The 27,135-nt window shown below is 41.6% G+C and overlaps 1 protein-coding gene across 7 annotated transcripts; it reads right to left on the minus strand.

Annotated features, from left to right (window-relative positions):
• sun1b (Sad1 and UNC84 domain containing 1b) lies at positions 1 to 26,579 on the minus strand. Of its 7 annotated transcripts, none has more exons than XM_063471821.1 (23): positions 23,406 to 23,749; positions 20,934 to 21,031; positions 12,004 to 12,210; positions 10,573 to 10,820; positions 9,128 to 9,403; positions 8,862 to 8,996; positions 8,288 to 8,416; positions 7,519 to 7,602; positions 6,723 to 6,833; positions 6,455 to 6,574; positions 6,259 to 6,352; positions 5,486 to 5,544; positions 4,779 to 4,969; positions 4,397 to 4,672; positions 4,213 to 4,305; positions 3,755 to 3,846; positions 3,507 to 3,651; positions 3,080 to 3,394; positions 2,846 to 2,930; positions 1,613 to 1,728; positions 1,340 to 1,507; positions 1,154 to 1,246; positions 1 to 1,043 (listed from the first exon to the last, which is right to left on the minus strand). In XM_063471821.1, the coding sequence occupies exons 2-23, from the start codon at positions 21,008 to 21,010 to the stop codon at positions 927 to 929; spliced, it is 3,231 nt and encodes a 1,076-aa protein (XP_063327891.1). In that variant the 5' UTR covers positions 21,011 to 21,031; positions 23,406 to 23,749; the 3' UTR covers positions 1 to 926. The 7 variants fall into 7 exon arrangements, with proteins under 7 accessions (XP_063327891.1, XP_063327890.1, XP_063327896.1 ...); XM_063471820.1 differs by lacking the exon at positions 23,406 to 23,749 and adding an exon at positions 21,438 to 21,557; XM_063471826.1 differs by lacking the exons at positions 20,934 to 21,031; positions 23,406 to 23,749 and adding an exon at positions 26,488 to 26,579.
• Between the last annotated feature and the right edge of the window lie 556 nt (positions 26,580 to 27,135).

Consider the following 27,135-nt stretch of genomic DNA (forward strand, 5'->3'; position numbering starts at 1 on the left):
TGTAAAAACTACGAGTCTCTACGAGTTAACACTCGAGTCTCTACATAATGAGACGTATAGTGAGTATCCTCCTAATACTTTAGTCACATAGAGCTCAGGTCAGTGGTTTTATAATGTTGCTGTGTAGTTAAAGGAAACTTGCATCAAAGCCGCCGCTTCAGAAAACATTCAGCGCTTATCCATAGGCAGCATGTTCAGTTCCAAAATAAAAGTCTTAGTTATGGCTATATGGAAGCATGAAGCCAAGATTAGAATGTAGTGGATATAACGCGTCGAGTGCAGACCTGCAGACTGCCCAAAACAGTTCTGTAGGAGTCACTGTGGAGACTAGACAACAAATGGAAGTGACATGCCTGGATATCATCTCAGGCAAAGGTGCAGTGGTCTTCATCCTGAAAATAGTAGACTCTGATGTGAAACATTAAAAAATAAAAGTTAAACAGAGATAAGAAGAAAAATTAGACAGATACGGTGTGTGAAGAATTGGTGGAGATGAGTTTGTAACCCCGCCCCCCTCCTTATGTCAAGCATCCACCTTCTCTTAGAAGGTGTTGAGGAGGGACTGATGGGTTTGTTGGCTCCCGCGAGCCTTGGTGCCCTCAGGGGTGGGGGCTGATTCAGTGCAAGAGGCCTTGAAAAGGGTAGCAGTGGGACTTAGCTTCTTCTGTGGTTCAAATTCTCTCAATCTTTAACAGTCTTCATCCAAACTTTCCTGTGATTCTTTCAAATAACGCAAAAAACTACGTTCATGACTCGGTCCGAGCACAATGCTTTAAACAATCCACATCTTCTTTGCTTTTCATACAAAAACATCCACAAACTTCCTGCAGAGTCCCTTCAGTTTTAAGGGTTTAAGTCAGTGAGAGCTATGTACAGATGGGGTGGTGCATCATATATAAGTGAGTATGGTGGTGGTGGTGGTTGGTTCAGTGAGGTCTAGGTTCTCCGTGGACTCTGAAGCGGTACAGGCAGGTGTATTCGGGGTGACCCCAGTTGGACAACACCCTCACTTCGATTATCTGGAACGTCTTGTCATTCTCCTCCTGAGGGGAAAAAAAAGTGGAAGATTTCAGGAACTGCTGACAAACATTGAGGTGATTATTATTATTATTTTTACATTTCTAATCATGTTAAGAAGTGCCTCTAAAGTTACCATAACCGGGAAGATCTGCAGTGACTCCCCATCGTCCTGGTATGTGTAGTGTCCCAGCAGCTTTCCCTCTTCTTGGTACTCATCATCTAGACCCTGAACACAAACAAGCAGCCTGTGATCACCTGGGATGTTTGCTTTAGAGTAAAAGGTGTCTCTTTGCATGGTTTTCGTTGGTGTGTTTCTTACAAAGACGGTGAAGTTGCGTGGGGCGCTGGTGATGTTTCCAGTTGGGGAGAGGGTCTTGGGGATGTGCTCCACAGCAAAGGACGTGGGCAGGATCCTCAGGGACAGCCGGATCACCAGATACCCCTGAGAGCCTTTAAACGCCCAGCAGTTTCCAGGATACACATCAGGCTAGTGGAGGAGTGAGAGAGACAGGCTTTTAGATCAGCAGATTCTATCTATTTACTGGTTATATTTGGTGCAACGCAACTTTATTCAGCTCATGGCGAGGCTCACCTGAATGACAACACGTGGAGACTGGGAGAAGTACCAGAGTGGCAGGCCAAACAGACTCATGAGGGCCGTCTTGGTTTCATATGTCTCGGAGCAGCGGGTACTGAGGATGCTGCCACCTTAACACACACACACACACACACACACACACAAAATCAGAAATTATACTAAACCGGAAGTTTTCGTTCTCACGTCCACAAAAAAATCATTAATATTAAAATACACCATACACAGTGCTGTGAAAAACCTAAACCTTTCCAAACCTTGCTGTCAGTTCCTAACAATTTTTTAAACAGCGTGGAGCTTACTGCAATTAAAATTGTACTTTTAAAAAAATGTCTTGCTACTTTGCTTTAAGGCAAACTAGTGGTGACGGTAACAATTATTTCAGACATGTCTGAGCTCATTTATGGAACTGATCACAACTTAATATACTGGCATGTTGCAATCCTGGGTAAAAAAAATAAAAAAATAAAAATCTTATGATTTTCTTTCCCAAATGTTTGCTAAAAAGGAGATGCCAGTCATGCACATTAAGGAGGCAATGTGTGAGGAAAACCTGCTCTTCTTGTATGGCGAGACAACAGGATGAATTTATTGCAGTAATCACCAGCAGGACTGTGATTCTCTCTGCAAACTAGTTGCCCGGGGGAACTCTCCAACCACTCATGTTGCGTGAACTTTAAATCTTTGCACAGTGTAAGAGCACTATAGTTAAAGTTGAGGACTGCGACTCAGTCTTGGCAATACCACTTTTAACAGAACATCAACACAACACCAGGACTGCTTTTACTGATCGCTATTACTTCTATGCAACTAGAGCATTACAATTAAATATTGTGTATTTTTCTTCTATGAAAGTGCGACAATGTTTCAGTGCACACACACACATGCGCTGAAGTCACCGGCCCATATAGGTCAACACTCTGCTTAGTGGCACATTTCACAATGGAGATTTTGGCATTAATACCCTGGTGTCCTAGAGCTTGCTAATGCTTGCACTCCTATTGCATAAAAGACGTGTAGCAATTGAATGTAATGTGATTTATGAAGCATTCAGATTTTACAGTGTACTTTACCTTGCAACCTAAAGTTTTATAAGAGTAGTCATGCACCAAACATTAGTTTGTTGATACATTACTGCACAGACGTGACTTATGTAATAACCAGCCTGATAAGCCGCACTGGCTTAGCTACTGACTTGTGTAAAGGATGGAAAGATTTCCTCCTTCTTACCTCCAGACTCCAGGGCATAGTCCACCTGGCCTGTCCGATCCTGGGAGTAGAGCTTCAGAGCATTCTGCACAATCAGCTTCACTTGCTAATAAGAAGCAGACATAAAAATGACATATGAGCCTAAAAAAAAAAAAAAAAAACAACCCATTGCAAAGTAACAGTCTTGAAGACTGAGCTCAACTAGGATTATGTAAATGCAACTGATGATGCTGATGGTAAGTGTGCACACATTACCTCTTCTGTCAGTCCCTCGGCAGCAGAAGCGTGCCGGACAGTTCCGGTTACTGTCTGAACAATGCTCTTGGCTCTGGACTCAGCCTCAACCACCGTCTGGGTCCGGCTGACCTCCAGCTGCTGGGATATGTTTCTCAAGATGCTAAGCTCCAGTGAGGCCAGAGAAGCCTGCAGGTCAGGCGTGCTCACGTAGCGCTGGGACAGCCAGTGGATCAGAGACTCAGGCACCTCGCCCTGCTCCTCTCCGGAAGCACCAACACCAAAGAACAGAGCCTGCAACTCCTTACGCAGCTGAGAGGACACCTGGGCTGATATCTGGGAGCGGGACGGGGACAATTTTAAAAACTCATACAAGAGGATTCACAGAACAGGCAGGCTAAGCTTTTATTGTCTTACAAAGCCAAACAAAAGTCAATATTTGACTTACAGTGTCTTGCAGCGTGTCCAGCTGCTCACACCTGCCCTTGCATCCTGCAACGCCCTGCAGGTCCTGTCTGATTTTACTCAGCTCTACCTCAAGTCTCTGTACTTCTGTTAGCAGAGCGTCATGGTCCTCCTGCTTCACGCCCACACTGATCGGGAGACAGAAACTCAAAATGTAAACAGCACAAACAACAAAATAAAGGGAAAAAAGTGGACTGTAAGGTTTATTTATTCTCCTTTTTTTCCTTGTACCTCACAGGAGCCGTGTCTGCTGCTGAAGTGACAGCTTCTTTCTCTCTTTTCTTCTTCTCATGTTCATACTGCTGCTGCTTCTGCTGCACCTCCTGCCGCACACATATAAAACAGTTATGGAAGCAGTGAAGAAAATATAAAAACAGGAGGATTCGGTTTCCATATTTTAAAAAACTGCAAGTGACAAGATACATACTGGATACTATTTTGTCAAGGAGGACATGTGATTTTGTCCTGTTGGCTTTCACAGTGAGAAAGTGCAAGTTTAAATATTTCACGTTGCACCACTGTTCCCTTTATACAGACTTAACACCAGGCCTGCGGTCATACTAGCTTGGCTGTCTAACCCATTTTTCCAACACTATACAAATATCATAGTATTTTAACTGTTTGTCACTTAGTGTTTAATGCTCTTTTATAAGTTCTCAGTGGCAAAGCAGCAAACCTGCAGTACATACCTCAGTCTTGGCAGACAGAGCTTTGAGCAGTAACTCTAAATCAGCCAGTCGTGCTGCCTGACTCTCTTGTTGTTGTTTTTGCAGCTCTGCACCCTGCAAAAAAAAAAAAAAAAGTAACTCTTGTAACTTTGTTCTTGAGCTTTCAGCACTAACTTGTGTTTTTGGCACTGTGTCATCCACCTACCTGCGCTCTCTGTGTGCTCTCCTGCTCCAGCTCTCCTCGCAGCACACCGATTCTCTGGTCCAGCAAGGAGGCCACCCACAGTCCTAGGCTCTCCCTGTCAGTCTGCGTGTGGAGCTGCTCCCTCAGGGTGCTGTAGAGACCCAAAATGTTATCATGGCGCTGCTCCTGCTTCTGGTCACCCTGCTGGACTCGCTCCCAAAGCAGGGCTAGCTGGCGCTCGACGCGTTCAAGACGCTCCATGTCCACACTGGAGACTGCCACAGGGGGAAGGACTGGCTGAGGAGGGAAATAAAACAATGAACATCATGTAAAAAAAGAAAATCAATCAGTGATTATAATCATGTTATAGTAAAAGGGGGGATATATAATCATTCTCTCTTACCGGTACTTGTGAGACTGGGGTGGCTGGGGTCTGCTCCATTGGAGCCTCTGGTGCAGGGCCAGGTACAGAAGCAGGAACTGGTACCAAGTTTGACAAGAAGGTGAAGGGTGACGTAGGACGCCACTCTGTTAGGTTTATGGCTGGTAGGTAGGCAAACAGGGCAGCAGTGGACGGACCCCACAACCACAAAGCTGCACACAAATCACAGATAACACTGTTAAATCTTATTCAACACACTGATATGAGCCTAAACCCTACAGAGTCAACATATCAACATTGAGGATACAAAACAGTCTAAATTGTGGGTCATGTGTATAATTCAAGGCATGAGATATTTGAATATTCACATTTATAAGTGAAGCTGCAAGACTACAGTGTCTAAATATTTCCTTCCCTCATTTACAGAAGCAGCAGTAAGCAAGACCATCATGATGACAATGTAAGGGCTAAGCCATGTACACTAAGGAGTATTTCAGCAAGTAAACAAAGGATTAATGAAATGTGTTTGTGATTTATTATGTGAGTAGAGCTTTTGTGAGCAGAGCTCAACCACAGCACAGCCCTGAAAAGGCTGACCTGAATCTGCTACTTGATTTGTCCCACACTCTGGGGATGCGTGCTGGTTATAACATCTACTGCTTCGCCACACGATCACTTTTTTCTATATGTGCTCGCTAAATAGGTTAGATATTTGATAAGGCACCCACCAAGGAGGAGCAAAAGGGGCAAAAGCAACAACAGGAGCTTCCAGAGTTTGGGAAGGCATCTGAAACACAGAACGTACATACGTCAGAGCAATGCACAACTGACAGGAGGACATGTGGCATGAATGCAAATCCCAGGGTAATAACTCAATATGCTCTCACAGTTCAGGAAATGTGGCTTTACGAGAACTGCAAATGTCTTACTCAGTGCAGTCACTACTGCTTGAAGATTATGAGCTGTGGCCACTCGATGGGAGTGAAAATAACAACATAATGACCTAACTTGGCTTTAGAGAGTTCATAGAGTTTGTTAGCAGAACTTCCAGGCTTTCAATTAGATATGCAACGTGTATCTGCACTGCTGAGGAAAGCCTAGGGTAAAACTGTCACATGCTTAATTGCTAGTGGAGGTCAGAACTGATCGTACTCACTATAATGATTCTCAGTTGAGCCTGCCAGCTCTTTGTTTGACCAAACTCTTTACCCAGCAGTTACAGGGCATCATTAGCATTTATCTGGTGTCTTGTTTCTGGCTGCATGATGAAAGTCCAGTGTTCACTCTCTTTTAACACCGTGTTTGGCCTCTACTAACTGCTGATGGAAATAAGTTCACCTTTAACAGCTAAAATGCAGGAATCCATCCCATTATATTATTGCAGTTTTATCTTAGAAAAATCAAATGTAGATATTTTAGTACTTTGAAAGCTATTAAATGTTAAACTCTCTTCTATTCCTTGCGAGATTCTGAAAGACAGCTGAGGAGGGACGACTCATACCGGGTTAGAAAGAAGACGTTGAGCAGAGACATGAGAGACACCAGCTGGTACCATCCTGTTGCAAGAAACCACAGAAGTCCTTTGCCTGCCTTCACTGTTGAGAAAGAAAAATACAAAACACACAGAATGAGAGGGCAAGAAAGAAGCAGAGGATGAACATTTCTAAAAAGGTGAAATAAAAACAAGAGCCACTGACCTGGAGCCGCCAGGAGCATCCAGAACAGTGAGAGCACCCTTTGTGCTGCCGTCCCTACACCTGAACCTAAAGCTTTGCCTGCTCTCATCACACAGTAACCTGGCTGGAGGAGGCAGTGACCTGGAAAACAGGGTAAAAAAGGGAAATGTTTAATTCACTAAACTCAGCTAAAGCAATAAACTGATCGAGCTGCAACTGAATGATCAAAACATACATGTTCGTGTAAATTTATACGGTGTGATCAACAATAAGAGAAGTGCTGGTTAACCTGCATAAACTAGGACGCTCCACAGTGCCCCCGCCAGTCGGCGGGACCTAGAGGACTGTTTGAGGAGGACGGTGTGTGTCTCAGAGACCTGCTTCCCTTTACAGTCATCACCTGTGTAAGCCCAAATGATGGACAGCAGGCACGCAGAATGAACAGAAAAAAGCATGTGTGAATGAACTCATACAAAAAAAATAAGAAACGTAGTCGGGCAAATTATCAAAGCAAAGCAAATTAAAATAAAGAAAATTAAAAACAAATTATATTATAATTTTTAAAAAAGCCATGAGCATGCATATTCCATATAACTCTGCAATGCATGAGATGCTGCACCATGCAAAGCTGCGTTTCCTGACTTAAAGGTTGTTTCTAATTATTTAAGAATTTATTCAGGCTCAGAAGAACAACTGAAAATGGTATTTGTCATATTTGTTTCTTTTATTCTTAATTTTAAAGACCATTGTGAAATCCAGCAGCTACTTCACCTATTACTAGTCTAAAACAAGATGCTTTTCAACCAGAAATTTGCTTTACTTCTTAGAATCATGTTCAGTCGTGTGGAATCTGACGTTTTTGTGTAAACTGACGGCTCGACATTAGTCTGAGGCACACATTTAAGACAAAGAAACATCTGCAGGTCACGTCGGTCAACGGGCTTCAAACCAGCTAAATCAGTTCACACAACCTTTGCTCGCTGATCTTGACACAGGTCACACATATAATTAACTCTGTCAATCATGGCTACGTGTGAGAAAATGAGCACATGCATGTGTGTGAGTGTGTGTGAGTGCCTGCTTACACAGGGAGCCATTGAGATTAAGATGTGACGCATCTTCAGTAACCAGATCCTTCACATTCATGCTTCCACAGTAGCTCGAGTGAGCTGCAACATACACACAAGGCATGTATTAGCAATATTATCAGTTGTGTGAGAAAGTTATGATGAAAAGGAAGGCGGAGTGTGAGGATGGCAAAATGCACGCCACTAATGTGACGATGAGGAGTCCTCGTGAAGGAAATGAAGAGCAGTAGATAGAAGAGTGAGGAAACATAGCGATGCTGCAAGAGTGCAGTGAAAAGGTCACAGTTGATAAAGTTCTGCAGCTGTGAAAAAAAAACAGCTTAAATCAGCAGCAGAGTTGGAAATAATTTTTTTTTGCTAATTAAAACTTTTGATTGCACATTGATAAAGTGGCTGGAGTCAAAGAGCCTTGTTAGTTCTGCTTGACCAGCCATATACTCGACACTTGACAATCAGGCGATGGTTGTTTTGATTTTAATTTTGTGTTTAGTTTACTTCCTCCTTCAGAAACAGAAGCCAAAAGTGTGAAAGTGAAAGTTGAGACATAAACACATGAGGAAGAGATTCTTGAACGTCAAGCCCACTTCAAAAGAAAAATCTCCATTTGAGGCGCCTTTCTCCTTAAACAAACAAAACAGTAAGAGCTGAAGAAGGAAGGAAGTGATAAAAAAGAAATTATAACAGGAAAGTTTATTAACACAAGAGCAGGTGAAGATGTCAGGAGCTGCGACCTTTAACCTTTGCCCTTAGTAGTAACAGTGGGTACCTTGTCCTTCATATCCATTAGCCCCGTGGCCCATCATCCTGTGGAGAGTGGTCTGCTTTAATAGCCACAGTTGGGATAAACTTGAGGACGCCGCTTGTCTCACCGAGTCCGAAAACGATGTCAAGGCACCTGGTGACACACCGGTCCGCATTCTTAGTGTTAGTCAAAAATGCACACACTCAACAAAAAGCTACAGATAAATATTGGTGATAAGACGAGGAAGAAGTGACATTAATGATAGAGGAGTTTCCCCAAAGATGCACTCGGATAAAAATAAAAACAGGAAGCTATGGAAAGAGTCCAGCAAGAGGAAAAGGTAATAAGGTTACACATGAAACATAAAGAGAGTGACACAGAGTGATGATGACAGGGCTGCTGAGGTAGAAATCACGAGGGAGAGGAGGTTTCAAATTAGCTGCACACATCTCTAAAAGCTCCTGGAGTCAGTTCTCTCTCAAGATCACCAAGAGTCTCACTCTGAGCGGCTGAGGAAGTTGGGACAAACAATGAGAGAGGAAAATGTGGAAATGACGGGAAAAGAATGAAGAACAAAAGAATGTCTCTTTTTGTGTACCTTTTCCTGTTTGGCTCTTGGCCCTTGAACCCAGCCAGACCACACTGTTGAAGAGCACAGTGACTAAGGACACTATGGGGGCCAAGGCTTGTTTGCTGTAGCGTATACACGTGTTAGACATAGAAGCCAGGACACCTGTAGAGAAACACCACTACTGATTACATTCTCATCATTTCACAACTTTGTGAAAACATGCATTTAACCTCCCAGCTCAGTTATCCAAGCAATAAAAACAATGGCTGCAATTTAAGTACGACATTTCTCACCCGTCTTGTTCCTTCGACTCCTGTCTCTGCTGTAAATACTGGTGAAAGGTGATGATGTTGACGAGAGGGCATCCGTGGAAGGTTCGGCAGCTTGAAATGTTGACGACGATGATGACGATAATAATGATGATGATGAAGACTGTGTGACAAAGGAGTCCATCTTCTGAGAGTGTACAGAGCAGTCTCTGCAAATGTAGCCATTGGAGAGCGCGGCGTGGGACTTTGACGTACTGGCATCGCCGTTGACACTTGATAAACTGTGGCTGGGAGTCTGCCCTGCAGGAGGAGAGCGTGTTCACATGTTTATGATTCATTCATTAACAAACACAAAGGAAACCATTAAACCACTAGTTACATATTATTTTCCTGGTGTTAAGGTAGTTGACTGCACACAGCAACCTTAAATACTTACAGTAGCAGAATAAGGATTAAGATCTTTTACTCTCTCTTACAAGATTGCATAAATCTGCAGTGTGTACTGGAGTACACTGCTGTTAAGATACATTTTTTGGTATGGAATTCTGGAAAAGTCATCGTAAAATAAAAACAGGGCTCTCCAGATTACAGGCTTTTGGGCCCCTCAGACTTAGTGATAGTCAATAGTGAATATCTGAAGCTTCAGCAAGCATTAATGATAATGTCTGAAAGTGATTTTACGTCAGATGTCTGAGTGAAAATGATCAGTCAGAGAGAAAGTTAGAAGCAACACAATGTCTCCTGTTATTCTCTCGCACAGTAAGCGGCCTCCATCTGGATGCTTTAGCTCGCTGAACAATAGAAAGGGAGTTAGAAATGTGCCTCACTCTGTGAGAGAAGTTTTTGTAGAAAAATGAAATTTGAAACGATACCATCCATAGATCTGTGTGCAGCTGCTTTTGAGGGAGTTTCAGAGGATCTCAGGTGCGCAAGTGGAGCGGGTAAACATGTTCACATTCAAAAATAAAACTGATACTCAAATGTCTGAATTAAGTAAAAAAATAAATAAAAAACTAACAAAAAAACCCCTGCAATTACCCAAACATAAATATTTATTTTATATATTCTCATTTGTGTTGTAATAACATATCTTTTACTTGACTGAACATTTTGTTTTACCATTACTCCGCCTCATTTTCTCAACCAACTCAGCAGTTTCACTTCATCCTGCCGTATCTCCACTCCTGAGCAATTATTCTGGGTATGCAAGATTATCTAATATAGGGTCAACAAAGAGCAGTTACCCAAGATAAGCCTGGTTACCCAAGATAAGCCTTAAATTCTTTTTGATAGAGTCTTTAGGAACTAAAAAAATAACATCTGTCATTTTATTTTTTCAGAGAGGAAGTTCAGTTGTATATTCTGCCCTGAGGAATCAAATTAAAATGCTTAATTAATGGAGATTTTTCAGAACTATTCTCTTTCACGATTGAGTCTTTATTGTTATGTAGTTATTTATTCCAACTTACCCCAGTGTCCATCCACACAAGTTGTTGTTGTGGTGGTAGTGACAGTGCGTTGCCTCAGATGGGGCTGCTCCACGATGGCTGTGATCTGAGCGGCATCAGACGCTGTGCTGCTTTGCAGCAAGCTGCTGCTGCTGTTAATAGGGGTATTAGCAGCTGAGAAGGTGAGGGTTTTCCTCGGTGTGGCGGCCTGGCTCAGGGATAAAGACAGGGAGTTGGAACTGGACTGTTGCTTTCTGCTCCGCAGCGTCCTGTGTTAGCAGAGAGGGGAAACAGAGCTGTGAGTGTCGCGGTGTAAACAAGAATACGCTGAAAGCACTGTACGCAAGTTACACACAGTAAGAGCCGTCCCAATATGCAGCCTCATCAAGAGAGTGTGCCATGTGATCGGAAAAGGTGCTCGATACAATTAAACCTCATGTAGTTCACGCTTCTCTAAAACGCACTTTAAAGAAGTGGTGACAGCTACTCTGAGTCTACTGCACCACACTAATCCAGGTGGCACTTCGCTCCTGGCTGATTTTGTACCTAGATTTATTTAGTTTATAACACGCTGAATATCATTACAACCAAATCTCCACATTTATCATTTAGAATAATCAATCGCATTGATCAGAATGAGATTTCTGTGTTTCTAGGTGATGCTTATGTGAATATTCGGGAAAGCAGTCTTCAAAGACATGAGAGTAATTAAAATAGCAACCACCAGAGACCATTATTGTTTTTGTTTTATTTGATCCTTTGTATCACTGAAAGAAACTCTTCTTTAATAAAAAAAATAAATAAATCATAAAAAGTCTTTCAGCTTGGTCCTTGATACATCTGGTCAGCGATACGACAGACACTGGTGTAAGTGAACCACTGTACCAATGTTCAGCTCATCTAGAATCACTAGCAATGATTTTGAAAACTACAATGCTTCTATAAAAAGTGAAAATAGGTAAATATAGGAAATTCAAACCTGCTTTTTTGGGGAACCATATTAACAGAACTGTAGCACTGCACGCTTGTTCAATTTGTGGTAATTGCGTGGGAATAAAGAAAACCCACAACTGAGCTGTGGTTTCTTTTTACAGACATGCAGTCAAAAAGTGCTGCAGAACAAAATAAAACTAAAGAATCCCAGCAATAATAATCACAAGAGACATCCAATAGAAAATTAAAACACAGCTAACAGCAATACAAAACTGCATTAGAAAACAAATTAAATACAGATAATAAAAATTACGAGATAAGAAAAGTCTACAGAGTCAGCTTAACGTAGATGGAGTGGCAGACTATTCTGAAGCTAAGCCATGAGACAAATCAGTCTGTGTTGGTATTCAGAATGACCAAACGTAAATAAACAACATAAATAAATCAAAATTCTTCTTTTACTCTTTGGTAAGTTAAATGTTAGAGTCAAAGAGGAAAAGCGCTCATTGCTGGTCTCACCGTGACTCTCTCCTGGTGCTGGTGCTGGTGTAGCTGCTGCTGCTGCTGCTGTGGTGGTTCTGGGAGTAATCAGCCAGGTTCTCGTTTCCATAGTGACTGGCACTGGTCTGGAGACGCAGGCTCCGTCGTGACATCCTGGGCGACTCGTACACAGGAGCTATCTGGTGCTCTTTCTCAAACTCTAACGCTGCTGTTGAATAGCTGGAGCTGAGAGTGAGAGCGGACAGAGAAAAGCAGGAAGAACAGAAAGAGCCGGAATGTTAGAAAATTGGGAAGGAAAAAAAACTGTTCTGTGAAAGAAGGCACTGCATGATAGTTAATTACAAAGAGGGCGTTTCTTTCATCCACTGCATGGGAATCCTTTTGGAGACAAACAAGCCTTGAGAGTGCCTTTATGCTTCAAATCAATACTAAATGGGGATATCCTGCCTTTTTACTCATGTCTGTCCCTCAGTTAGTCAACTTAGAGACACTTTTTAAAAAAAACAAACCCAGTCCTTTTTACAGAGCCATGATGCTTTTGTTCCCTGCAACTGGCAGAGCTCCTGACAGGACGTGACTCACTCACCACGGAGAGAGAAATATAAGAACAGGCACAGAGTGTCTCTGAAAGTAAAATTAGACAAACAAACCCAGTAAACATCCAAAGTATGCGAGAAGGCTAAACACGAGACTCTTACTCCCCTCCCTGTAAAACCAACTGAAAGTCAGAACACACTATGAATGTTGTTTGCCGTGCTTCGCTGTGACTCACAGGGCCACACCCACCTGGCAGAGTAGGCACTGAGCCAGGACAACATTCAAACAACTGCAGACTACACTGGAACACTATGGAACTTGCTAATGCCTCTAGGCTGGTGCGAAAAGAAAATGCCTTAAAGTACAACTGTTCCATCTTTCTCTGCAATAGTAGAGGCACTAATGCTTTACAAGCACCATAAACATGACTGTAGGGTCTGAATGACTCATCAAGGAACTCGATTATAACAAAACCCTCAGTGCAAAGTTTTTGCTATATCTAAAGAAGAAAAAAAGCACTTTATTTCTCCTTTAATCTATGGGATAATCAATTAAGTATTTGATTACAGCACGATCTGTAATGTCTGTCCACAAGTGGGGAGGCTGGAGATCTGGATTGAGCCTCTCAATGGAGGACGGGGAATAAACTTCCTGTTACACTTCAACAAGGAAACTCTGTAAATGTGTAAACACGAGTTTTATGGCCTGTCCATATCTCTTGCAGAGCACACACATCATATGACTTCAGAGGAGATTGACCAAGCCAGCAGTATGTGCATGCATTTGTGCACGTTTATATCTTGTGCAGGTTGCTCTGTGTCCCTCCCTCGGTCTCTAAAACCCAGAGGATTACACACTCCCACTGAGAGCCAATTAAGCGCTTTCGTCCTCACTCTGCCTCTCGCCTGCTGATCCAACTGGCCCTTTTTTGAACACATGACCACCGGGGCAGTATCCTGCTGATCTGAAATTAACCTAGCTTCTACTGCAAAGCATATACACAGGATTGGTAGCAAGGAGAGGTTTCTGTAAAACACCAAAAAGTAAAAAAATGTTACAAATCTTTCAAAGCAAAATAGGTTTTAAAATGCTAGAATGAGCACCGTCATTAGTGCACTAATTAGTAGGAGGCAAGATAAAAATCTACAGTTTTATTTGTGTACAGTTACATTTGAGTAAAATCCAAACTAGAATCAAAAGTTGGAAACATTTTTGTCTCAAATCATTGTCCACTTATGCCTACAGCACTGATATCCCTGAATAAGCATCTGTGCTGTGAAAATTACCAAAAAACAGACCCAACAGAGCTTCAGCGGACACTATAAGGACTCTGCTGGACACTGTCTAAACAAAGGCCTGAGAAAATAGTGCGTACCGTAACACAGGTAGGCTGAATATCAAAATAACAATCAGTTTTCCATCACACCTGCACCTCTTTTCATCTTATTCAAATTTGAAATTTAAATATTGGGAAACAGCTGCGTGGCAGTCGAGCATTTGCCTTTCCAAATCAACTGCGAGTCCCAAACTCTGACAATTCTCTTTTTTAAAGTGATCCAAAACTGACCGAAAGGAGTTAATCCAGTGATTTCCGTCCACAGCGAGAATGTCTCAATGCCACACGTCAACAGCTGCAACATAGAGTGGATAAAATGTAATAGCTGTTGCTTCCAGGTTACATTCTTATCAAAACACAACTTCATTCCTATTTATACAAGAACTCACGCACACACAGAAGTGTGTTTTTCATACCAAAGCATAATGATTCAGGTTTGATTAGTAACGTTTCTATGGGGTGTGGAAGCAAGTGTTACAGGGCAGATCAGGGTGTGTGCACGAGGAAACTGTCTGCATAGCCTACAGCCAGGTAGAAGCATCATAATAACCTTCTGTTCTACCTGGAAACCCCATGTGGGCATAATTTAACAGAACAAACACCATTTGGGTTTTTATAAAAACAAAGCTTTTACCTCCCAACAGAGCTGGTTACCACCCCCTCCTTTAGCAAATTTAAAAAAAGTTTAAAAACAAGCGATTCGTTTCATCGGGTATCCAAATTCATCCATGTGCCGCTCTCTCCCAGGCGGCTTCCACGGCCCACATCGGTGACAAAAATAGAGATGGACACAGCAAAGAAGACAAAGATGAAGAGCCATGCAGTACATTACAGAGAGAAGACACTTCCATCCTGACATTCAGCTTCCTGGAATCTCTCCTTACATAACACTAAAGCTTTATCTTCCCACACTCAGTGGGCGCAGCCAAACTTTCTTACAGCGCACAACTGCACATCCAATCTGATCAGACTGGAATCTACATTTAACCAGCTTAAGTTTGCCTTGTTGTTACTTTGGACATTTCTTATGCAGTTGAACTGTTTATATTTGTTATAGATTACTAAAGCTCAGCCTACAATCAAGTAAAAATCACAAAATATATATTTTATGTCATCTGTTTGGGGGGGGGGGGGGGGGGGGGGGGGGACAAACAAGAAATGATGACATTCATTCATCCGGGTGTAAATGTAGCTGAGTGAGTCTGTTTACTATGCATGATCAGTGCAAAGAAATGACAGCTCATACAGGAAGCATTTGTCCATGGGACGAAAGACAGGTCTCCACTGATCCCACTTATCAAAATAACCAACTGAAACAGAAAACCAATTGTTTTTTTAGGGTTTTTTGTTTTCTTTTATGACAGCGCAGAAGTCACAGCAGCTGCCAAAATAAATTGTCATTTCTGGTTTCATCTTCACCTATCCAGTGACAGATGATCCCTCCACACCAACAGAAAAAAAGTTACTCCTGTGACATCACCTCAGGTGAGTCTACACCCCCAGTGCTAGAATTTGTTTCCCTTCTCTAAATAGCCTCCCACATGAAGCCTGCTTTGCATAGTGTATGCAAAAGTATGAAATCCCATCATACAAAATACAAAAGGAGACACTTTGTTGACACCAAGCAAATAAAATGAGCATATCCATTCAGTTATTATAAAAATAATAATACTGAATACTGGAATGAATACATAAAGTCATTTTTGTGATCAAGCATCATGCATTCACATACAGCAAGTAAATGTCTGTAAGTAAATGTGGCCATCTTCACTACTAAAGAAGTTATGAGGGCTCAAAAATGCTGGCAGCAAATAAAAAATGACATAAATAAAACCCCAAAACGTATAAACCCATTAAAAACCCCATGTTCTCCCTTGGAGAACATGGGGTTTTTAAAAAAGATCAGCTGGGAGGCACTAATTAGTTTTTTCCCTTCATTTTTCATTAACCTTGTTTAAAGTCCAGCATTGAATGATTTAGCCCACCTTGTTTAAGGGACATATGTGAACAGATGTAAGCTAAGGGCTAAAAGTTGTATTATACTGTAACGTTTGCCTAGTTCCTTTATCACTTTTAAACTTCTTTATAGTTTTTATGAGCCTTTATAGGAACGGTTAGCTTGTAAGACATTAAAACTATAAAAATGTAACAGTTGTAGTTTTCTAAAAGTAAAAAAAAATGTCATTTTTACCAATGGCATTCAGACCTCAAAGATATCTCAGTTTCATCTGCAGGAGAAAATGTGAACACAGTATAAAAGACATCAAAGCAATTATGATAAGTGCAGAAAAAAAAACAGTTAAACACAGCAGGAAGTCAGCTGAAGTCTGCTACAATATGTCCAGTTAGTAAGAACCCTGCCCCATGATGGCTACCATTTGCACCCTCTCTGTCTAATACTAACACACTTGCGCGCACACACGCACACACACACACACACACACACACACACACACACACAAATCTTCAACAGAGGTTATAAAAACCATTTGGGTTGTAAATCTCAGTGTGGAAACCACAGGTGTGGCTGCAAAGCTTTGTCAAAAGCTTGCCAGGAGGTTTATACCCCAACACACACGCACGCGCACACACGCACACACGCACACACACACACACACACACACACACACACACACACACACACACACACACACACACACACACTCTATAATAAGAGGGGCATGCTGACCTGATTTAAACTTTTAGAAAAATGAAAAGTCCTAGTTAAAGTTGTCCAAACAAATATTTTGTTAGTTGCCCAGTGCACACCTGAAAGTCTTAAGTACTGTCCTACCACGTAAAAGAACCATTTACATAGAACATCACTTTCAAAAGGAAAAAGGTGGATTCAGACATCAGATTTTCTAATTGAATTTGTCCCAATTTTCCATCCGCAATCTCATAAACCAAAATTTCTTTGGCTGGCACTTTAATCTAATCACAGCTAAACATTACATCTCTTGTAAACAACACAAAATGTGTTATATGGGAATGCTGCAAGCCCAAGAAAATTGAACCTACTGAAAGTTCTACTACTGAATGTTCATGGGTTATTAGATTGGTGCCAACAGAAAACTATTTTAGAGACTTGGGATGCTGTAATTTGGCTGACGCTCGTTTCTATTTCGTTTCCATTATTCAAATCTCCTCCCTGTGATATTACGGGATTGTGTTGTTTGTGCTTAAATTGTATTCCTCTCAGTTTTTTCAGTTGGAAATTCAGTTGTGCGAGCCTTCGAAAGTCTGTGGGGAAAATATGAAATCAGAGCACAATTGTAGCTCCTCTCTGTCTTCCTGTTTTGTTCAACTGAGCCCTTTAAGTGCCAAGGCCTATAGTTACCAGAATCCAGGATCTGAGAGTGTTCAAATTTCCATCCAAATATGCTTGGGTGGGTTGGATTTGGCACTGAGATTAGGATCATTTGAGCCCACCCACAGACAGTACCTCCCTCTGCCCTGCTGTGTGGTGTCCTTTTCCTATCCGTGCTATAACATCACAGTGTGCCAATTTATGTTGCTGTTGCTGCCACGGAGACCATCCTAAACAAATCTCTGGCTGGAGAGAGAGACTCATCAGAAGCAGAAGCTAGATATTTACCACGTCCACAGACAGATGCTGTGATGCAAAAACAACAGAAGTGCTTCTTTTATGCAGAATCCCTCATCATAATCATCACACATTTAAGATTTAAGGTTCAAATTTCTACTTTTATGGCAGTGGGAACCTTTTAAAGAAACAGAAATGTTTGGATAACACTCACAAGAAAAGAGGAAAGCTAAACCCTTAAAAATCCAGCTGCTGTCATTTACTTGGCACTTGAGCAGCAGTGCATGTAAAAAAACAAAACAAAACAGACCACATGTAAAAACAACTGCGGCAGCACGGTGAGTAACAACTGTCCAGCTGACTCTCAGTGCACTCGGCCCCACCCTTTTCATGTTGTATCCCTGAACCTGGTCTTGCAGAGCATGACTAGCAGGTACAAATCTGATGAGAAAATGTGCTTTGTATGCTCTTGCAGATTTATGTTTGAGTCAATTTGCTTAACCAAATTAATAATAATAAAAAAAAATCTGTTTAAATCTGTATTAAAAAAATGTTTCCATGGCTAGAAGGCTGAGTTTCTATCTGTTATTTATTTTTCATCGCTTATGTGTAGCTAATGTTTGCAGATAGCACTATATAGTATCAGAGTACTCAATCAAGCCTGCTGCTTACGGTTTTCACAGTTCAATCATCACTTGATGGAGAAAAAGCCCCCAAACAGAAGCCCCAGCCCTACTGACCTACTTCCACTTCTATAAAATATGGAGGGTCTCTAAGAGTCAACACTTGGCAAACACGCCTGCTTTCAGTGCATTTTTCTGGAGGTGGTGCAACTAAATTCTCAGTCACAGCCTGTAAAGTGCAATTGTTCTTGTTTGCCATTTATCAAGTCAAAAGGTTAAAAAAATGTGCAAAAACAATCTATGATATTAAACCTTCAAGCTTAGAATATGCAGTTATCTGAAAAGGCTTCAGAAATAACAAAGAGGATTGAGTCTACATCACTATTCCTGGCCTAGTCACATAAATATCACCCAACTCTAAACAATATTTCAAGAGAAGACATAACACAAAGTCTGTGGTGTTTTGTATTTCAGCCTTGGTCACACATGCAAAAGTTGTTTTTTGTTAAAGCTTACCTTTATCTTTTTCCCTCTTCAACAGTTTTAGGACACTGAATATGGACCTTTTAAAAAGTCCTTCAGCTGTGGTTTTGTTTTGCTGTGTCACTCCTAACAGCATGCTCTAAGCTTCAATTGTATTTTTGCATTTTTATATGGATGGATGTTTTTTCTGTTTTTTTTTTGAACAAATGTTTGTTTACATTTTTTAATATTGATGACAGCAGGAAAACCCTGGTTAAACTCTCCAGGAAGTTGATTCTGATCATCTAAAACAGTGTCAAAAAGAATGGAACCAATTTTCTGAGGTATCATTATCAGGATTACGGAGCATGAATCAAAGTATCCTTGTTTAGAACATAAAAGAAAAGACTAAGAAGTCTCTTTTTACTGGACTGAGGCTCACTCTACATTGTAGCAGCTGTGTAGGAACAGGGGAATTCCCCAACTTAAACCTTGTCTGGTGATAAATTAGATCGTACGAGCATTTCTCTCATTGGGAGCACATACAGTATTACTCAGACTGCAGGGTCCATGTCGTAACAGTCTCTCCCTGGTAAGAGGGAAGCCCCTTCCTCTAGCACTATCAACTGCTACAAAACTTGTCTCTGCTCTTTTGAGTTTTGACAACAGATGGGCCAACGGTTTCTGTCACCTGACCCTGTCCCTCTCTGTGCTACTCTCTTGCATTCACTGTACACCATGCACACACACACACACACACACACACTGAACACATGAGGAGCTATTTGCAAGCGCCAAAATTTAGTGCCTCTGAGCTGCAGTAGACACAGGCTAATAAAAACAACAGATCAGTCAACTAGCTAGTCAAGCAGCATAAACTGTTAGCCTAATCCTGAGATCACGGGCACGGCTTTGACTGGGAGGTTCATTAATAGCTCCCCAGCTGACTGCATTCAAAGGAACATGATTAGCGTGTTTGAGCCTTTCAAGTCTACCTTGCAGACTTGGGTGAGGAGTCAAACAAGCTTTTGTACATTCTTCTTATTTGGCCTCAGTCTAGAGACTGTGACTCATGAGACTTATTACTAGGAATGGATTTCACACAGCTTGAAAACACACCCTGTGTGCCACAATCCTGACCTGAAATCTGAAGAATGTTAATATTTTGTCATTTTCATTATAATACAGCATCAGAGATTACTTGCTACTCTAAAAGCTGAACGTAAAAAACATCTAGTCAGCCAACTACTACTGTCCATAAATACCAATCCCACCTGCTGACACATCAAATACATAATGAAAACAACACAACTTAGTGTGACACACATTTGCTGAAGCTGCTGTCTGACTTTGTCTTGCTGGCTGGGAAAGAGCACATGGATCTGCTTAGTGCACTTCTCACCATGTGATCTGCATTTCTGCAAGAGAAGCTGTAAACCAAATGAGGGGTCTTTGTTCAAACTTGACTTTTTACAAACTTGAATTTTTACAAGACTCTCTCATACTCTCATACTCAAATAAGAAGCTCCTAAAAGTCATGCAATCACTCTCCCATTGCCTAAAGCGAGGAAAGGCACAATGAAGTTTCTTGCTCTGCAAATGCTCCTCTGTTCTGAAAGCAATGAGTCGTAGATTCCTCCACATACCTTGCTGATGTAATGTCGACCACGCCCATACCCCAAGCCAGGATGACTGACAAGAAACAAGGTGTGGAAGAGGACCACGATGGGAGAGGCTGGTGTTACATGCATGCACACGTATGGACAGCATCTTCTCCGACAATAAATTCAAAACACCACGACTTCTTCTCTTTTCTTCTAAAAATCATTGAGAAGTTTTAAACTGGCACGTTGATTTTGCAATATAGCGAAAGGGCGTACAGACAAGCCTCGGATATACTTCTACGCAAGGCTTCCCAACTGCTCACCAAGCACGAAATGCACAACTGAACTGTGAGGCTGACTCATCAAAACCACAACCACAAGATATTTTTACAGCTACAGATTTACTAAAACCTCAAGTTCAAGCACAGAAATGTACTGAGGAGCAAATACAATTGAAAATCTCATGCTGTTCTTATAAATGAAGGCATTTCTATTTTAAATGAAAAGCAAATCATGTGCATAATCTCAACTTTCAAACAGCTGAGGGACAGATGGATATTTTCAGTAAGGAAATAAATGGGATAAAATGCAAGTCATAACCAAGTAGACAGAAAAATGATTACATGAGAATTAGAGTTTGACTTCAAGCATATTCTGTTCATGGACTAGAGCAAACAGAAGAGAGAGTATTTGGACAACTCTGATTAAAATGCACCAGCAGGATCTCAGCAGCCACAAATGACATGCAAGGTGTGAATGAAATGCTGTGGGCCTGAATGTTTGATGCTGCAGCGAGACTACCGCAGCGCGTCTATGGCAGCGCAGCGCTGAGGTCTCACCTGAGAGAGTAAGTATAGCCGGTGTTCTCTGGAGCACACTGTGGTGGCGTGTATGTGTGCAGCTGGGAAAAATCCATGTTCAGACTTCTTTGTTTAGACTGCAAGAGTCAGGATTCAAGGCAAAGGACTATTTTAGACAAGGACAACAAGAACAGACCAACTTCACAGACACACACAACAAAATGCAAAACGCTTTGTTCAGTTTGTCTCTGGCAGAAATGATGAGCTCGAGTTGCGCCACAGCTTAACTGCATTTTGAGTACAGATTCAGAACTGCATCTATATTTTATAAAATAACACAGCACTAGCAAATTTCCTGCCTCTTCCCAAATCAATTCAAGCTCCATTCACTGGGCTGTTCTCCAAGAAAACACAACCACCAGTAAGTGCTGTGCTGTACAGCCATGTGCGGGCAAGACCCTAATGAGAGCTGCTGGACATTCCTTTTCCTCTGGAATACAACAATACTACTGTGTTTCTGCCTGTGGTTGAGAGTTGGCCAACCTCTTCCTCCATGCTGGCTCACGCTGGTAGATGACAGAAGCTACGGACACCAGTGAAGCTGTAGTGAATGACTCGTCTCTTCTCCTCCGGACACAAAGAAAACAAGCAGCTGATCGAAAAGGCTGGTAGAGACAGGCCAGAGAATGACGATCCTCTTCCCCTTTGTAATAGGAGGACTCCTCACCAACACAGCTACAGCTACAGTGAGCACTTGAGTAAGCTGAGTATTATGAAACCCAGTAAAACACAAAGGGGTGGGGCTGATTTATAAGGCAATGGGCGGGAAGCCTAAAGCCAAAGGGCTGGTCTTCTTAGTGAAACCTGCATTGTGTGAACTGCTGTACAAATACTTCGTTCCACATGCTCACAGTTGAAAGTTTCTCAGGTTAAACAAGGTAAGACTAATGCATGCCAACACAGCAGTTCTGCAAATATTCCTACTTTGGTGAACAGTTTGAAGAGTTGCGTATTGTTGCGAGCATGTGGATGCAAATGTAATGACAACTCAATAATAAAGTGGACCCAATGTGCTCATTCCCAGCTCCGTAGCTTAGATTTGCATTATCATGCAGAATTCAAATACTGGGCTGTGATGAAAAGCTGCAGTCCATCCATGGTCTGAAACAAGCCATCTTAGCTCCATTTTTAAGCCTGCTTTCCGTCAACGGCCTCGCACTTGCATACGAAATGTATGACTGGCAAGTGGGTGGGACTGCTGAGTGTCCCTGATTGCTGTAGTAGGGATATGAGCTCTAAATGATATCGAATAGAGCCAAGGATAGAAAGAGCTGCCTGCAACAGAGCATTTAAGCAGGCTGAAGAGTGAGATTTTGGCTCAAATGGATCACTTCCACGACCTCATCACACAAAGCTACATGCAGAGTATACAGTGGTAGACAATATTGCCTCAGGCAGCTTTAAATGAGATAACTGATGCAATAACAGTGTCCGATTGGAGGTTTCTGGCCACAACAGAGCAACTATTCTAGATGCCACTCTGTGGATGTGGCAGTCTGACTCAAACTTCTGTTCAACAACTCAAAGACAGAGCAGCAGAATAAAACAGATGGCCATTACTAAAAACCCAGCACCAAACCATAATCTTAATCATGATTTCAAATCCACATTCAAGTCTACAAGCCGAAAAGCGGGATAAAAGGAAACAAATACCCAAAAGCCAAGGGGACTACTTAAATTCAGCCAAGATTAGTTTTGGGTTGTTTTTTCCTTTTTTTGCAACATGTCAGCACTGCGCTGAATCATGACGCAGGCGCTGAATGTGGACACTCCGAAATTAAATACTAATCTCCCCTACGGCGCATTAATCCACCAGGAGACAAGCTGAACAGTAACAAGAGAAACCAGAGACACAAACACGTACAACACAGTGACACCTTTACACATTTCCCACAGTACTATTGCACATCTCCCTTTTTATTTTTTTGCTGCCTCCTTTACGCAAACTGTGTGCGACGAACAGTGCAAACAGCTGAGTCCTGTGACTGCTCCTGCTACTGTCAAAACACAGTAATACACTAATACTGTTTACAGCACATGTGTACTCCTGTTCTAACTGTATTGCGCTCAGGCCCGATGACATATCAGCCCCGTTACATTCGTGCTAAATTTAGAAGCTGGATGTATTTAGACAGCGCCGTCACCGACTTACAGGCTTGTGCAACGACGCGCTAATCACACCGCTCATCGTGCAGGTTAACTTGATATTTATCTGTAAAAACAACACGCACTTACTGATCACCACTAACCACCGAGAACGCGTCTAACGTCTGATACTGTCGCAGATGTAATAAAACGACCGTAGAAAATCAGGCCTAAAATTGCGCACACTGTCAAAACTGTTGGCAAAGGAGCGCAGCGAAGATCCGAATTTAAAAAAAATTGCAGACACACTGTCACTAAAAACAGTTTCTACATTAATATGATTTTCAAAGCAGCAGGTCAACTTGCCCGCGTGGTTAGGCTCCATTTATGTTGTTATTCTTTAGGAGCGTAATCCAAATGAGTAAGATCCACACAGTACTATCAGGGAACATGCGCAAACTTCTGCCAGCATCCCGACGCGCGGAACCCCCAAAAGGGTTATTTATGACTGCGGATCCACAAATCCTTCAACGCTATTTTCTCACAGAAATACGCCAAAGTTTACAAGTGGCGAGAGACTGCTGTGCTAGTGCACAACAAGCAGATTTCCAAAATGGCTTCCCGGGCGTAACAAAGCCAGAAGGATCGCTGCTGAGCTGATCCTCCCACTCCCAGACCATCCATTGTCGGCCAGAGCGCACACTTTAAATCTATTGGAGGAAAAGCGGCGTTGCAACGGCATCTGCTGAGCCACTGCTGGGTGCTCCGTGGACTAACGGAGATCACGCTTTTGTTTCAACTAGAAATCCCTGCATGACACCTGCCGCTTAAAGGAAGCTCGATCCATTTATGACAGCGCTGCCGAGGGTGTCTTTATAATAATTTTATAATATGAAATAAAAATAAGACTCGCTCATTTTAACTGCCCTCTATATAAGTTATTGTTTAACATTTTATTCCAAGAGTGGTATTTTGTGCTCCATGTGAAGGGTAAAAGAGTGGAAATGAGCAGGTGACAAGGGAGGGGGGGAGCCAATCGTAACGAGGCTGATGAAGGAAGTGAGAAAATGAGGATCTTCACAATTGTATTTAAAAGCACCAGACTTTTGAGAAGCCCCGTCTTTTTTATGCACCATTAACAAACTTGTAAAGGGAAAGGGAAAAGCTGGCACTTGCTGCTGTGCTGTTACTACAAACCCTCTAAAGCAGGATTACACCAAAGTTATTAAGGTGTTTTTGTGCATTCAGTCATGTGAAAACAGCACAATGACTAAAGCCAACACAAAAAAGCGTTAGTCAGTAAATGATTAAGTGCATAATGTCACTGCTTATAACAGCCTGCATGTCTGCACGGGTTTTCTATTCAGGATATTTCACCCTGACTAAAAGAAAGAGTCTGTATGGTTGCATATCTGTAGCTGAATTTATCTAATCTATCTATCATTCACCCAAACCAATACTATCAAGTGAAAATCCACTGATAGCTTGCCTCATAGGCGTAATAAAGACAGTGAAGAAATGCATGAGGCTTGTAAATGTATGGAAGGAAATAAACTTATTAAAATATTCAGAACTAAACAAAATAACCCAACCACCCTTTCTACATGCAAAAATCAAAGATCAGCGATTTTTATTACTTTATTGAGCCTCATGAAGCTCAGTACTTCACAAGTCTCATACACTACAGAGTTAAAGTGAAAGGGTGTGGTTCATTTTAGGTAAAAGAATAAGAGAAGTGAGAATATGGCAAGAAAACCTACAAATAATTTGTTAATAACAGAGACGTAAGCTTTGTCACTACCAATAAAGTCACTCACACTGCCAAATCAAACAATCCACTTTACAATCAAATCCGGATCATGAGTAATTACACTGCTAAGAACCTCGTTGAATTAGGCGTGCGACAAAGAAAGGAAATAAAACACAGTAATTCACAGCAAAAGATTACTGTAAGGGGGATTACTACAAAGAGTCAGGTTTGCACGATATACACTGTAGGTTCTCAGTTTGTATAAGACAAAAATCCCCCACTCCAAAAAAAACAAACAAACAGGTGAAACCACATGAAAGAGCAGCAGAGGACAGATCAGCCTTCTATAAAAGGAGAGATTAGTAATATCACTACTTTACTAAGAAGTTTACTTGAGTTTATCATGTCAAATTTATGCTACATTGTACTTCTACCCCATATTTCAGAGTGTAATGCTTTAGTTTTAGTCCAATTCTTGATGTTATACTACATGTTACATAACCATGTTGGTAAATATGGTTGGTAAATAAGTTTTACTCTCGTCAGAGCTGTTCAGAGCCATAGAATTTTGTGTGTCAACATGCACTAGAATTATTATGTTTCTGAATGAAGCCAGCAAAGTTTCATATCATGTCCAATAGGAGTCTGAGTTAGATAGAAGAAAAAGTAGACATCATCTTCAAGGACCTCAAAAGCTAAATAATAACTGTGCAAAAAGAGGCGATTTTGCACGACAAGCACTTTTACTTTTGATTTTTTAAAACTACAGCCTACCTGTATAATGCATGTTTTGGAAGCTAGTGGCACTTATCATTCAACAGCATCGTCTTATCTCTGCAGACGATAAGCTAAAGGAGAAAGTTCCCACAGAGGCATTTCAGACACCTAAAATCTCTCCCCATTCTGAACAGGCGTGCTTTAGAGAGGCGCCATCTGCTGGACAGTCTGCTGAACAGCGCCAGTGTATTCACCTCATAGGAGCTTCGATACGATCTTATTGTAAGTTTTGACCTAAAGGGCGACAGAAGGTGGGCTCAAAAACTAAACAGCAAGCCCATCCACTTCCGGTTTCATCATTAACTATTAATGATGAATTATTATTAACGTGCAAGCGCGTTTGAGATTAGGAGAGAGAGAAAAAAAACCTTGTAGAAAATGTGAGTGCGGAGGACCCATGAGCAAGACAAAAGTGGCTGTCGCAAAAAATAAAGGGGATTTAACACAAAAAAGACAAAACAAAGTCCGAGTGTGTGGCCACTTCCTACGAAAACGGAAGTGTACACTTGTCAAGTCTCTCGCTTCTTCACATGGACCCTCAACCTCTGCTAAAGGTTTATGGAAGTGTTGGTTAAACCACGCCTGCGTGGACTGCTCCTCGTTAGGCAGTTGGTCTGTGTTTAGTTCACGGACCAACTGCCTACAATCACCATTACGGAATGAAAAGAAGAAGTTAGCCTTGCTTGTCCTGATGTCCTGAGTCAGTAGTGCTCGGAGGCGTCACTTACATTATTTGTATTATTATTATTTTCCTTTTACGACTAAATATTTCCCACCAGTAAAATTCCGCACAACACGGAAGAAACCATTAAAAACAGCAACAGCAAGTTTAATACTGGAGATCATCTGTGTAGCTTCCCATGACAGCTGAGGATAGCACGCCTAAAGCAGGACATCATTAGCAGGGCAGACTGTACTCACAAGCTGAGAGTGACTGCGGGTTACTGACGGTAAACTCGTGGATGGTTGATTCATGCAGCCGGTTTATAGCTTCTACAGTTGTAGCTTCAGGTTCTCGAAAAGTGGACCCAGCTCTAACGTTCGCCTTTCCCGCACACGGTCACTTTTTCCGTTGCAGCACGCGCGTCACCACCGTCACTCCATATATGGTAAGAACGACCATATATGGGAGCCCACTCAACCGCCCATTGAATGATTTTCGATTTAAAACAGCGTCACGTAGTGGCCACGTGCGTGGATAAGAAAGTTAAAGCTGTCACATAGTAGCAAAGATTTGCCCTGTTTAGTTTGCAGGAATTAGCTTGTCAAGCAACTTACTGAGTAACTTATTAACTAAATCGGTGGTTAATACTAACCTTTTCAAGGTGAACTGTTAGTGACACAGTTTGCAACTTTTACCTAAAAAGTACAACATATAACTTTTAAAAAATTGGACAAATTCTTTTCCATTAATGTTGTATGTGGTAAAAAGAAGCATTATTTTTAAATTTTTCTGAGGTTTTCTGTGGCTTTCTCGTTTCCTCCTGCCTAGCAGCACCATATTCAACATCATTTGTCCTGAATATGTCAGATATATCAGATCTGATATATACTGATATCTGATATCAG

The sequence above is a fragment of the Pelmatolapia mariae genome, linkage group LG4 (assembly GCF_036321145.2).
Source record: "Pelmatolapia mariae isolate MD_Pm_ZW linkage group LG4, Pm_UMD_F_2, whole genome shotgun sequence".
NCBI lineage: Eukaryota > Metazoa > Chordata > Actinopteri > Cichliformes > Cichlidae > Pelmatolapia > Pelmatolapia mariae.